The following is a 13,267-nucleotide window of genomic DNA, read 5'->3' as shown; positions in this document are numbered from 1 at the left end:
AGCTTGATGCTTTGCTACATAGAGTTCAATGCTTTGGGGAAGGTAGACATGGGATGTACTTCTGTGACTAACGTTATCCCCTCCTTCCTTTCTTTTTTGCAGGTATACGTGGAGTTCGATGACCTTGAGTGGGAAAAGCGCGAGTGGGTCAAGGTGTACGAAGACTTCCAGATCTTTCTGCTGGAGCATCAGCTGGTTTGGGCCAAAATTAAGGGTGATGCCCATCTGCAGGGAACAAAAACCAAGCAGATCCAGTGGCCAGCTCTGGTGAGTCATTTGTCTATTCCATTCCTCTGAACATCTTTGAGTTGTAGAAGTGCTGTGCTTTGAGCTGCAGCTGTGGAGTATTTAAAGCGGGAACAATAGCTCTGCAGAGCAAGAAAGACGGGATCCTTTATGTTGGTAGGATGATTTGGGGTTTGGATGTCTCTCAGATCAATGCTCATGTCTGACAATAAGATCAGTATTTGTTTTGAGGCTTTGAAAGCCTTCTGAAAAGGGGGGAAATAACAGAGGGTGTGACATTCACTAAAAGAGATGGAAATGCAGCAAGCGAGAGACAGTAAACGTTTTACTGCTCGTGCAGTTTTGATTACGTAACGGTGTGCAGTACAGCGCCATCTGGATCAGGCATACACCATAAAAGTTCTAAGACAAATCTCTGTGTGACACATGGGACAGTTGTCATAACGCCCACGCAAACACAGGGCGACGACCCAGCATGTGTCATGGTGCGCCTAGCTCCCTCAAAACCTGTGAGCGATTCGTAAGCCCCTTGTTGTGAAACTAGAAAGTGTTTCCATATTCATTCCGTTTGTGTTGTTTTTATATGACATATTGTATTAATTTGTGATAACTAGACATCCCTACCCTTCTTTTCTGTGTGATTTAACTGCAGTGAGATAAGCTTATCTAGTTGATAAGACTAGTTAACTAATTGACTATGGTAGTTATGGTTGACCACACCTGATGTTCTCATATGCTACAAATTGTTTTGCTGTCAGTGTGAATTAGAAATATCCATGCATTTTGTTGTTTTTGTTTTTTTTCTCTGCAATTTGGAATGCCCAATTCCCAATGTGCTCTTAAGTCCTCGTGGTGGCATAGTGACTCACCTCAATCTGGGGTGGTGGAGATTGTTGCCTCCGCTTCTGAGACCATCAATTTGCGTATCTTATCACGTGGCTTGTTGAGTGCGTTACCACAGAGACATAGAGTGTGTGGAGGCCTCAAACTATTCTCTGCGGCATCCATGCACAACTCACCATGCACCCCACTGAGAGCGAGAACCTCATTATAGCGACCATTATAGCCAACAGAGGTTACCCCATGTGACTATACCCTCCCTAGCAATCGGGCCAATTTGGTTACTTAGGATACCTGGCAGGTGTCACTCAGCACGCCCTGGATTCGAACTTGTGACCCCAGGGGTGATTTGTTGCTTTTTAAAAACTATTTTTCATTGATCACTCAAGTTTTTTACACTTTACACTGCTGTGATTGATGGGTTATTACAGTTGTCAAACAGCTTAATACCAACCTAATTACTTTACTCAATGCCTGAGCAAACAGATATTTATCCACGAGGCTTGTGTGAGTATGTTGTTCTCTGGTCTTTTTTTAAGCAGTTTTTTTGCCGTAGTCTATTCCCCCACCCCCCCCTCTCTTCCTCTTCCTCTCTCTCTCCCTCACTCTATTTCCTGTGTCCCTTGCTAGCATACAATTTCCGGCACAGCTCCATTATTTATGGTTGCTATTGGAGGAGAGTTTACTGCCACCAGATCCGCCTTACTCAGCACTGCCTCTCTCTCTCTCTCTCTCTCTCTCTCTCTCTCTCTCTCTCTCTCTCTCTCTCTCTCTCTGTTTTGCTCCTGTGTCTAGATTAGCACTGGATCTATTGGCTGAATGTCCTCCATGTTTAATTTGCGCTTAATTGTGAGCTTGTGGCCTGAACGGAATGATAAAAAGGTACTGGGTTCTGTAAAATAATAAAAAGACAAAGAAGCGACAACACATTTTAGATTTTGTTGTCCTCGCTGGTTGCATGCAACAAACATATAGCCTAGCTTGACCAGTGCAGTCTGATTCACAAACGAGATGCAGTTCTCTGTAATGAATTGACCAAAAAGAATCACAATGAAGACCAATTCATGAACGAGTTACACTTCTTTTTAATAAATTGACCAAAAAGAATCACAGTGTAGACTGATTCACAAACAAGTAGCAATACTTTTTAATGAATGAACCAAACAAAAATCATAGTTGAGTCTGATTCATGAACTAGAGGAAGTTATTTTTAATGAATTGTCCAAAAAGAATCAAAGTGTAGTTCGATTCAGGAATCTTAATCAGTCTCATTCTAATCATAAATCAGTCTCAAACTTGTAAGTTACTGTATTGTTCTGAATCATTCTGGCAAATTTTGTGGGGTTACTGAATTAACTGAATTTGACTTGCTCTCATTACTGTTGTGTGATTTGTTGTTCTCTTGACAATGTGTGACAAGTGAAGTTTGGTGTAATGAATGGTATTTTAATTAAAAACCTTAAAATGTGTCTTGGTAACATGCTGCTTTGCTTTCATGCATGTTTGGTTGTCTATTTAAAATCTGTCTGACACATTTCATATTGTGCCAGAAGTTGTCTGCTCACAAATATCAATCTTTTTTTTTTTATCTGATAATCAGTTGTCTTCCACAAACACAGCTCCCCCTGTCCAGGCTTCACGAGAAGGATTCATTTACAATGTTACCGGAAATCTCTGTGGCCAGTGCTGTATTTACTCTTCCACACTTAAGTGGCCCACTCTATGATGACTTAATTGTGTTCAGCCCTGCTTTACCTGAACCCCGGGGATGATCTGTACGGCTGATGAATAATCACACCCCTGCCCCACTGTCATGTTTTGTGAAAGCTGTCTGCGTGCGGGTTGGAAACCAATATAAACCAATGCTCTGCTTTATAATCTTGCTACCCATTATTTTCATCAGCCTGCATGAGTGACTTGAATAGACAGTAAGGTTGCAATTCTTTGGGTTGATTATTTTGATGGTTTGAAGGCCTCATGCTGCAGAAGCAAAATGAACAAGCTGTCTCGATAATCTTAACTGTAAACACTCAATAAATTGCAAAGGTTTTGTAGCTCACATGTGAAATGGATGTTGTAACCTGCATGTGGGTATTTTTAGTAATTTTATTATTATACTTTTTCCGAACAGCTGTTGACACAGTGATTGGTTTAATGTTGTCCAACCTTTTTTTGTGTTGTTGCATTTGAAAATGTGTCAGACCACAATTCATAACTCAATACAAGTATGCGTTGTATTATCAGCGTTGCCGCAAGGGGGCGTTATAGAACACTTTCGTGTGAATTGTCTCTTTCTACAATGAGTTTTCTCTTTAAGTCAGCTACTGTCATGGTGAGCAAGGGTTTAATGAGAATATTTCTGAGCAAGTAAGTTAATGTCAATATGCAGTATTTGTAGCAACTTACCTGAATATTAACACATCCAGTTTAATGGTACAATTTTTTAAGGCAGCTCTGTCATCCTTGATTACTGCAGGTTTGTTACTGCCACGCAAGAATTTTCAACCAGGCCGCACAATGACTAATTGGCATAAAGTACGTTTTTAAGCATCACTGATTATAATAGACAGATTCTTGTTTTAAGGATGAATTGGCACATGGAGAGGAAATAATGCATACTGATGACTTCAACAGAAGCATATACCATTGATTAACAACCTTGGAGTTATGGTTAATAATTCTCCTTTGTAGATAATGATTAGGAATTGTTACTTCCGGAACCAGACTGTTGTTCTATATTAGGCCTTCATCCTGTTTAGTATAGCTACAGTGATCAAACTCTGTCTGTTTGTATCTGATTCCACTTGTTTAAGATGCTCAGTTGCTTGTGACCTTTGATCCTGGTTGCTTTCTCAATTGGTTGCGTGCTATAAAAATAAGCCTGATGGAACAATACCCTAGCTTCAGCAGTAGTACCTCTTTCTCTGTCTTCTGTCTGTCTGTGACACTGAGGAGAATGCTGAGTTTGGCAGCTCTGTCAGACTGTACAATACTGTGCAAAAGTCTTAGGCACATAAGATGTTTCACAAAAGCATTTGTCTTAAGATGGTTATTTATATCTTCAGCTTTAGTGTGTCAGTAGGAAATATAAATGTTAGACTCCCAAATATTACTTTGGAAAATAGAAAAGATTAGAATAGAAGAACAGGAAGTCCTGCAGCAGATGTCATGGCCCCCACAAAGCCCCCCATTGAACACCGAATCTGTCTGAGATGACATAAAGAGACAGAAGCAATTGAGACAGCCTAAATAGATAGAAGAACTGTGGAACATCTTATCTGCCAACAACCAAGAGAAACTGTGTCCAGGTGTACCTAGGAGAGTTGGTGCTGTTTTAAAGGCAAAGATGGTCAATACAAATATTGATTTAGCTTTTTAATGTTTACTGAAATTTGTATGACTTTAAGTGATAAATGAAAACATGAAGACATTTTTCACAAGTGCCTAAAACTTTTGCCCAGTACTGCATGTTTGCATCACTGAGGGCAAAGTGTCTCCTATGTCTTTTTAGCACACACACACACACACACACACACACACACACACACACACACACACACACACACACACACACACACACACACACACGCACACAGAAAGAGAGAGAGAGAGAGAGAAAAGAAGGAAGGACAAGCAGTACATGGAGATGGAGGAGTACACAGATGATCTTTCACTGCCAGCTGCACAGCTGGCTCCTTAATGGCAGCAATCATATACAGCAGCGTTTACAGGGAGTGCCTGGGGCTCTGAAAGCACTGTCTCTTTGAGTAATGAAGCCCGGATGAGGGGGGTGGTGGTGGGACATGACTTCACCAAAACCCCCCTCTGCACATTTGAATTTGATTTACGTCTACTCTGTTGTGATATGGGTTGTTCAAATTCTGTTTCACTCTCCTGAGCTCTGGATTTATGGGGAAAAGGAGGCGGTGGCCCTACACACGCTAAAGCAAGGAGAAATTTGACTGATCATCTAGTTTTAAATTTTTATGCTGTTGTTGATAGCGCTGCTAGATTAAGGCAAAAAACCATAATCATGATTATTTTGGTCAATATTGAGATTGTGATTATTTAACACGATTACTCATTGACTTTGGAAATATTATGCATTTATTGAACTTTTGTTTTTAAAAATCGTCTTTTTAATAGTGGATTTCCTTGAACTTGAAACGTAAACTGCACTGGAAAGGGGAGGAGGCAATTGTCACATGATAATTATTTTATGTAACGTATGGTAGACAGATAAAGGAAAGCCTCCATCACAATCATTTACAGCAGGGGTGCTCACACCTCTATGGAATGAGATGAACTTTTTCATCATGTTATGGAAGCAAGATCTACCATGAACAATAAAGTCTATACGTTATCACAGTACCAATATGTCAGTAGTATGTAGTGAAATTTGATGAGTTTCAACAAATAATAAAGTTAATTACGGAAGACTGGTTTCAAGTTCTTAAGTAACTATTCAAGACTAGTAAACAGTCAGTAATAAAATAACAATAAAAAACAAAAACAGAAATGAATAGAAATAGATAAAAAATAATAGAACAAATTAAGAGCACATTCAGTGCTTTTTAACAGCTTTAAAAGTTTTTAACAGTATCAAGTATTCAAGTAAACATTCAGAATAAAATGCAACATAAAACTACAACTAGTCTTCACTATATGATTATAATACACTAATACTTTTTAAAGCTACTAAAGTTACTCAGTCAAGAGCAGTGAGTGTTTTCTTGATTTGTTGTTCTGGTTGTTTGATTACGATGATGACACACTAGACAGCAGCAGGTCTATTAGATTTTATACTTACAAGTCCAACATTTGAATACAAATTCACTTTGTTCTCCACTGTTTACGTTCACTTTAGACATCACTCTCTGCGTTTACATGAATACCTCACTAAGGCATTTTGGCGGAATTTTGAAATGTATTTGAGAGTTCAGGTGCGCATTAGCACGACCATTTTCGGAACACACGTGCGTGTTGCTCAATCAAACATGGCGCAGCTGTTACTAGATCGCTTGCGTAAAATAAAATTACATGCTCTGTATTACATTCAACAGCAGAATAAAATATTAACTTTCTAATAAGTGACATAGGCCTAGACTATCACAAATATAGCTGGATATTTTTTAGTTTATTGACGTTTTAATCAGTCTACTTCTCAGATCAGGCAAATAAAGTTCACTTTCACTTGCCCTTCAAAAATCCATTTGTCCTGGACAAGTGTTAATGTCGAGCCCTGATTTAATATTGTATTCAACATACTCCGATAAGAATTTTTACTACTGCAGTATAGCTCCTAATGTAAATTTTCATTGTTTTAAAGGAGTTTAGATATTATTTTGGAAACAAGCCAAAAAAAGTCCACTCAAAGATTACACTCTTACCTTAATGTTCACTTTGATCCATTTTTAACTCACAACTAACTTTCTCTTCTGAATTGCAGATCTTCATGATAATACACACAGTGAACATGACACATATATTATGATTCAATATGTCGTGAGCCATCACGTTATAATCTAGCTGCAGTAAATGCAGGTGAGTGACGAGCGTCCACGTGTTAAAGTGTGCATCAGCCAGAAGAAGATTAATTTTCTTCCCCGGTCACTTCATGCAACTCATAGCTGATCAAAGCTGTAGATTCAAAAGTACTGACACAGTCATTTGTTGAGATTCAGTAGTGGGATACTGCCCAAAACGCTGTCAGATTTTAGAACGGTGCTCTGTCCGCATCGGCAGAAGACAATTCTGGTATATATAAAAAAAAAGGTTCCCAAACCTAGTCTTGGAAAGCAGAGAAACGTGTAACTCTCATGAAAATAATGAAGAACAGATCCAAGTAAGATTTCACAATAAAATTAAAATAAAAATAACAAGAAATGATTTGGAGTGTAATGATCACTCGAGTCGCGATTTTGTTCAGTTTACAATACTGAACTCATGGTTCGGTTCACGATTCTTTAAACTAAGACTGAATGAAGAAAAGTTAAGATTGAAAGTTGTTTTTTTTATTGTTATTACTGGTACTTTAAAAACTTGAAAAGGCTGTGAAAAATATGTATTTATTGTTTATCCTTCTGATCTTTCATTCAAAATAGTCACAAAAATCTAAATAAAGTAAATAAATATATATTTTTAAGTAAATAAATATTTTTCTTCAAAACACATTTGCAACAATTTGCACCCCTAGAAATTCATAGGAATAAAATATATCTGAAGTATATTCCTATATTTTACATTTTTTAGTACACCTGGGTAACAAGAAAGATGAAATTGTTCAGCCATGACTTCCTGTTTCACATAGGTATAAATATGAGGTAACACACAGGCCAAATACTCTTGGCCTGTGTGGGAAGACCATAGAATAAAGTTATGATATGCGGCAAAATGTTGTTGAGCTTAACAAAAGGGGAAGTGGCTATAAGAAAATAGCTAAAGCAATTAAAATGCCCATGTCCACCATCATGGCAATAATTAAGAAGTGCCAATCAACAGGAGATGTTACAAATCAGCCTGAAAGAAGACTTGTGTCTATATTGTCTCCACGCAAGGTGAGGAGGATAGTTCAAATGGCCAAAAATTCTCCAAGGATCACAGCTGGAGAATTGCATGAAATTAGTTGGGCCTTGGGGTAAGAAAGTCTAAAAAAATAAATTTAAATCAAACATCACCTACATCACCACAAGTTGTTTGAGAGGGTTTCAAGAAAAAAGCTTCAGCACTCATCCAACAACAAACTCAAGTCTTCAGTTTGCCAGACACTACTGGAACTTCAAATGGGACCGGGTTCAGATAAAACAAAAATAGGGCTGTTTGGCAGTAAACACTAGAGATGGGTTTGGGAGACACAGAGAGGTGGCCATATGAAAAGTATCCCATGCACACAGTTAAATATGGTGGTGTCAGAGGTACCGGACATATTGTTTGAAAACATGAAAACATGACATCATGGACACTATCAATTACCAAATACCTGGCTGACTCTGCCAGAAAGCTTAAAATGGGCCTTCTTCCAGCAGGACCATGATCCAAAACACACATCAAAATCAACACAAAAATGGTTCACTGACGACAAAATCAAGGTTCTGCCATGGCCATCCCAGTCCCCTGACCTGAACCCCATATAAAACCTGTGGTGTGAACTGAATAGGAGATACCACTGGTGTGGACCTCTGAATTTGAAGGATCTGGAGAGATTATGTATGGAGGAACACCTGCCTTGTGTTCTCCAACATCATAAGGCATTATAGGAGAAGACTCAGAACTGTTGTCTTAGCAATACTAGGTTGCACAAAGTATTGTAGGTGCCAGTAATTGTGCCACACATATATTTGACAAAAATATTAGTCTTGTGATGTGTTTTAATATCCATTAGAGGATATATTTTTGTGAATATATCAAAAGGATAAACAATAAATACATATTTTTCACAGCCTTCATAGCTCATATATATCAAGGGTGCCAATATTTGTGGCCACAGCTGTATGCAAAACAGTTCCTTTCCTTTAAAATTTTGCTAAAAGTACTGTTCTTATAAGAGCTAAATGATCCATCAGATATGTACAAGGACTAAAAAGGAGCCCAGAACAGGGCAATGGTGACACCAAATGGAAATATTAGTTAATAATTCTGCTTACTGAAAATACAGAATTGTTCAATGCATATGCTGCTTACACACTGCCACTAATTGCATACATTTAAAATATTTTCAATTAAAGCTGAAGTGTGTAACTTTTTCTCAAGTCAAGTCACATTTATTTGTTTAGCGCTTTTCACAACACCCATAGTTTTAAAGCAGCTTTACAGAAAACTATGCTGTAAAACAAAATTATGCTATTAAAGTCCTCACTGTGCAGTTAAAATAAATAATGAGATTAAAAAGCATGCCTTAAATATTATACTATTTAGCCATCCAGTGAGCAAGACAAAAGCAACAGTGGTAAGGAACACAAAACATGCTACATCCATAAAGATGTAAATGTTTGTGTTAAAATACTTTATCCTATCCCAGCTTTATATGCAGAGTAGGGATGCAAACTTTTAATTCATCTTTTTTTCAAAAATAATCCGGTGTGTTTCCTCAAGCACGTCATGTGTCTAATGGCATATCTTGTTGCGTCACTCCGAGACGTCTTACGGGTCGCCCGCAATCAAATTACCCACCACTGCGCATGCATACCCTTGCTGTTAAATTTAAAATATTGCATTTTGAACATTTCTCTGTTTGTTTTAAGTGACCTGCTTAGACCCACCCCAACAATGTTGCTCAACCAATGGTGTTAGTTGGGGGTGGGATTGTCTCTTTAACTGCAGACTTTCAGATTTAATTTGAGGGTATTTACATCCAAATCAGGTGAATGGTGTAGGAATTACAACAGTTTGTATATGTGCCTCCCACTTTTTAAGGGACCAAAAGTAATGGGACAATTGGCTGCTCAGCTGTTCCATGGCCAGGTGTGTGTTATTCCCTCATTATCCCATTTACAAGGAGCAGATAAAAGGTCCAGAGTTCATTTCAAGTGTGCTATTTGCATTTAGAATCTGTTGCTGTCAACTCTCAATATGAGATCCAAAGAGCTGTCACTATCAGTGAAGCAAGCCATCATTAGGCTGAAAAATCAAAACAATCCCATCAGAGAGATAGCAAAAACATTAGGTGTGGCCAAATCATCTGTTTGGAACATTCTTAAAAAGAAAGAACGCACCGGTGAGCTCAGCAACACCAAAAGACTCGGAAGACCACGGAAAACAACTGTGGTGGATGACCGAAGAATTCTTTCCCTGGTGAAGAAAACACCCTTCACAACAGTTGGCCAGATCAAGAACACTCTCCAGGAAGTAGGTGTATGTGTGTCAAAGTCAACAATCAAGAGAAGACTTCACCAGAGTGAATAAAGAGGGTTCGCCACAAGATGTAAACCATTGGTGAGCCTCAAAAACAGGAAGGCCAGATTAGAGTTTGCCAAATAACATCTAAAAAAGCCTTCACAGTTCTGGAACAACATCCTATGGACAGATGAGACAAAGATCAACTTGTACCGAGTGATGGGAAGAGAAGAGTATGTAGAAGGAAAGGAACTGCTCATGATCCAAAGCATACCACCTCATCAGTGAAGCATGGTGGTGGTAGTGTCATGGCGTGGGCATGTATGGCTGCCAATGGAACTGGTTCTCTTGTATTTATTGATGACGTGACTGCTGACAAAAGCAGCAGGATGAATTCTGAAGTGTTTCGGGCAATATTATCTGCTCATATTCAGCCAAATGCTTCAGAACTCATTGGACGGCGCTTCACAGTACAGAAGGACAATGACCCGAAGCATACTGCGAAAGCAACCAAAGAGTTTTTTAAGGGAAAGAAGTGGAATGTTATGCAATGGCCAAGTCAATCACCTGACCTGAATCCGATTGAGCACTTGCTGAAGACAAAACTGAAGGGAAAATGCCCCAAGAGCAAGCAGGAACTGAAGACAGTTGCAGTAGAGGCCTGGCAGAGCATCACCAGGGATGAAACCCAGCGTCTGGTGATGCCTATGCGTTCCAGACTTCAGGCTGTAATTGACTGCAAAGGATTTGCAACCAAGTATTAAAAAGTGAAAGTTTGATTTATGATTGTTAATCTGTCCCATTACTTTTGGTCCCTTAAAAAGTGGGAGGCACATGTACAAACTGTTGTAATTCCTACACCGTTCACCTGATTTGGATGTAAATACCCTCAAATTAAAGCTGAAAGTCTGCAGTTAAAGCACATCTGTTTGTTTCATTTCAAATCCATTGTGGTGGTGTATAGAGACAAAAAGATTAGAATTGTGTTGATGTCTCAATATTTATGGACCTGACTGTATTTCCCCATAACATTATTATTCACTGATCAGCCACAATATTAAAACCACCTGCCTAATATTGTGTAGGTCCCCCTTGTGTTGCCAAAACAGCGCCAACCTGCATCTCAGAAAAGCATTCTGAGATGATATGCTTCTCACCACAATTGTACAGAGCGGTTATCTGAGTTACCGAGATGTGAGATGGGGCTGTTTTGGTGGCAAGAGGGGGACCTACACAATATTAGGCAGGTGGTTTTAATGTTGTGTCTGATCAGTGTACATAATATTCAGTATTGTGTATATAGTAGATTAATAAGGCACTATCATTAAACCTCTCTCATGCAGTCAGAACAGATTCACTCTTGTGCTTCAAGGCATTCGATCCCTTATGCTAAAAAGGTGTGTCTGCATCTTTCCCGCTCCCGATGCTCATTGTATTATATTTGCTTTTCTGTTTCAGTTTAAGTTTTCACAGTTTCAGCCGAACTAGTGAGCTAGTGTGCAATCGTATTTTAGAGCTGTTAGAGTGTTATCTATTTGTATGCCCGGCCCGCGTTACGCAAGCATAGGATGTTGCGCGTATTGAATAGAATAGATGCTAATATAATAATAATAATTAATACAAATCCAATCTCCACAATGGGCATTGTCACATTTTTAAACCGCGATGTATCATGCCATGGTAAACCGCTACACCCCTAGAAAATATATTTCTTATTCACTGAATTTCTCATTGGTCAGTGGACACATTGTTCGGAGTGCAGTGCAGCAAAAGTTTGAACGTAGCCAAAGTTTGAATTGTGTACAATTCCTGAATTAATCAAATGTATTTTGAAATTGTTTATATTTGCTTCAAATCAGTTTTACGACTCAAAATTTGTATCAGTTAGTGTACTTTATTTGTGTGGTTGAACAAAAATAGTTAGATGCATACAGTCAAGTTCCATTTAAGACCCCTGAATGTCAAGGTGTAATTCACACTCTGCATGGATGTGTACTGTTTTGCTGAGAATGGATTACCCTTCACCATGACTCAGATAATTCTTTTTGTTTTTTAAAGCATGCACGGTCTATCGCCCCAGGGGCTGCTTCCTGTCATAATAATACTCCGCCTCTCTCTCTCTGTTGTCTTTTTTTTTTTGTGATGCCAGAGGAAGCACCCCTACCTCAGCAGCAGCTGTGTGGCAGGAAATGAGACCTCTGTGGCTTACCTGCATGTTATCTGTGCTCTCGTGTGTGTGTGTGTGTGTGTGTGTGTGTGTGTGTCATTCTGAGGGCACATGGCATAACACTTCTTTACTCACTGTAGGGCTGTCAACGAATATTCTAAATTCGAATATATATTCGAATAGTTTTAAAAAACAGAAATTCGAAGGTGAAAATTAATATTCGAATGTGGAAAAAACGCAGCCGCTGTAGCAGATGTGCGGCTGTCTGCTTTAGCGAGTGGGCGTGCTGCCTGAGGGGTCTTTGTTGTCACATTTCTCGAATTGTGTGCCTCATTTTATTTAACGTTAAACAGAAACATGACTAAAATGTAAGGCTACTGTACTGACTGAATAGATGTTGCATGAATAAGGTAGGTTAGATACAGCAGTTTCATGCACTGCAGGCTTCCACTGGTTTGATTATTTACCGTTTCATGTCAAGGAAAAGTTCCATGTTTACCACAGCACAGCTCGCTCGGAGCGTTCAATGTCGGTTCTATATACTGTAAAACTTCAATTAATGTTAATAATTTGTTTTAATCACTGAATGAAGCCTGCTATATTTGGGACAAGAGTCGCGACCTTATATTGCTTGCACAAAACTCTTGATCAGCACTCAACATTTGTTTATTGTTGTTGTTCTTTTAAACCGTTATGCTAGAGAGCGTGAGGGCGAGAGAGAGAGAAAGATTGCCTCGCGGCGTGCGAGCAGAGTGAGGTCTTGGCCATTAGTTGATTTACTTGTTTTTGTGTAGGTAATACGTTGTCAAATATGTTTAAACTTAAATAAACTACCTATACAAATAGTTATGTCTCTTTGTATTAATTTGTCCTGTTATTGACGTAATGCGCGTCATTGACCAAATGCGCAACCAGATATTCGAATAGTTCGAATATATGTGTTTTTTTTAGAGGGAATATTCGAATGTCATTTTTGAGCAATTTTGACAGCCCTAACTCACTGTAAAGAAAACAAGTCAAAATTATTTCAATGTTCAACCTTGTTAATTGCATCAAATGCTGTCGATTATAGCTTAAAATAAATTGAACCGGGAATATTCCTGAAATTGTTAGTGAAATGTGAAAAGCTGACTCTCAATCAGCAGCTGTGGGCAACTTCATCCTTCGTTGTTTTCTATGAGC

At 38.7% G+C, this 13,267-nt stretch overlaps 1 protein-coding gene across 3 annotated transcripts in view; it reads left to right on the top strand.

The window, feature by feature from the left end:
* LOC127633752 (probable JmjC domain-containing histone demethylation protein 2C) overlaps positions 1-13,267 on the top strand; it is a 280,588-nt gene that overhangs the window by 107,998 nt on the left and 159,323 nt on the right. For all 3 annotated transcript variants that reach the window (XM_052113033.1, XM_052113032.1, XM_052113031.1), the window contains exon 2: positions 103-267. In XM_052113033.1, the coding sequence (XP_051968993.1) occupies positions 103-267 (165 nt within the window). The remainder of the gene's footprint in view (positions 1-102; positions 268-13,267) is intronic.

The sequence above is a fragment of the Xyrauchen texanus genome, chromosome 40 (genome assembly GCF_025860055.1).
Source record: "Xyrauchen texanus isolate HMW12.3.18 chromosome 40, RBS_HiC_50CHRs, whole genome shotgun sequence".
NCBI classification, from domain to species: domain Eukaryota; kingdom Metazoa; phylum Chordata; class Actinopteri; order Cypriniformes; family Catostomidae; genus Xyrauchen; species Xyrauchen texanus.
Note: the sequence above shows the minus strand (reverse complement) of the source record. Positions and strands in the feature narration are given on the sequence as shown.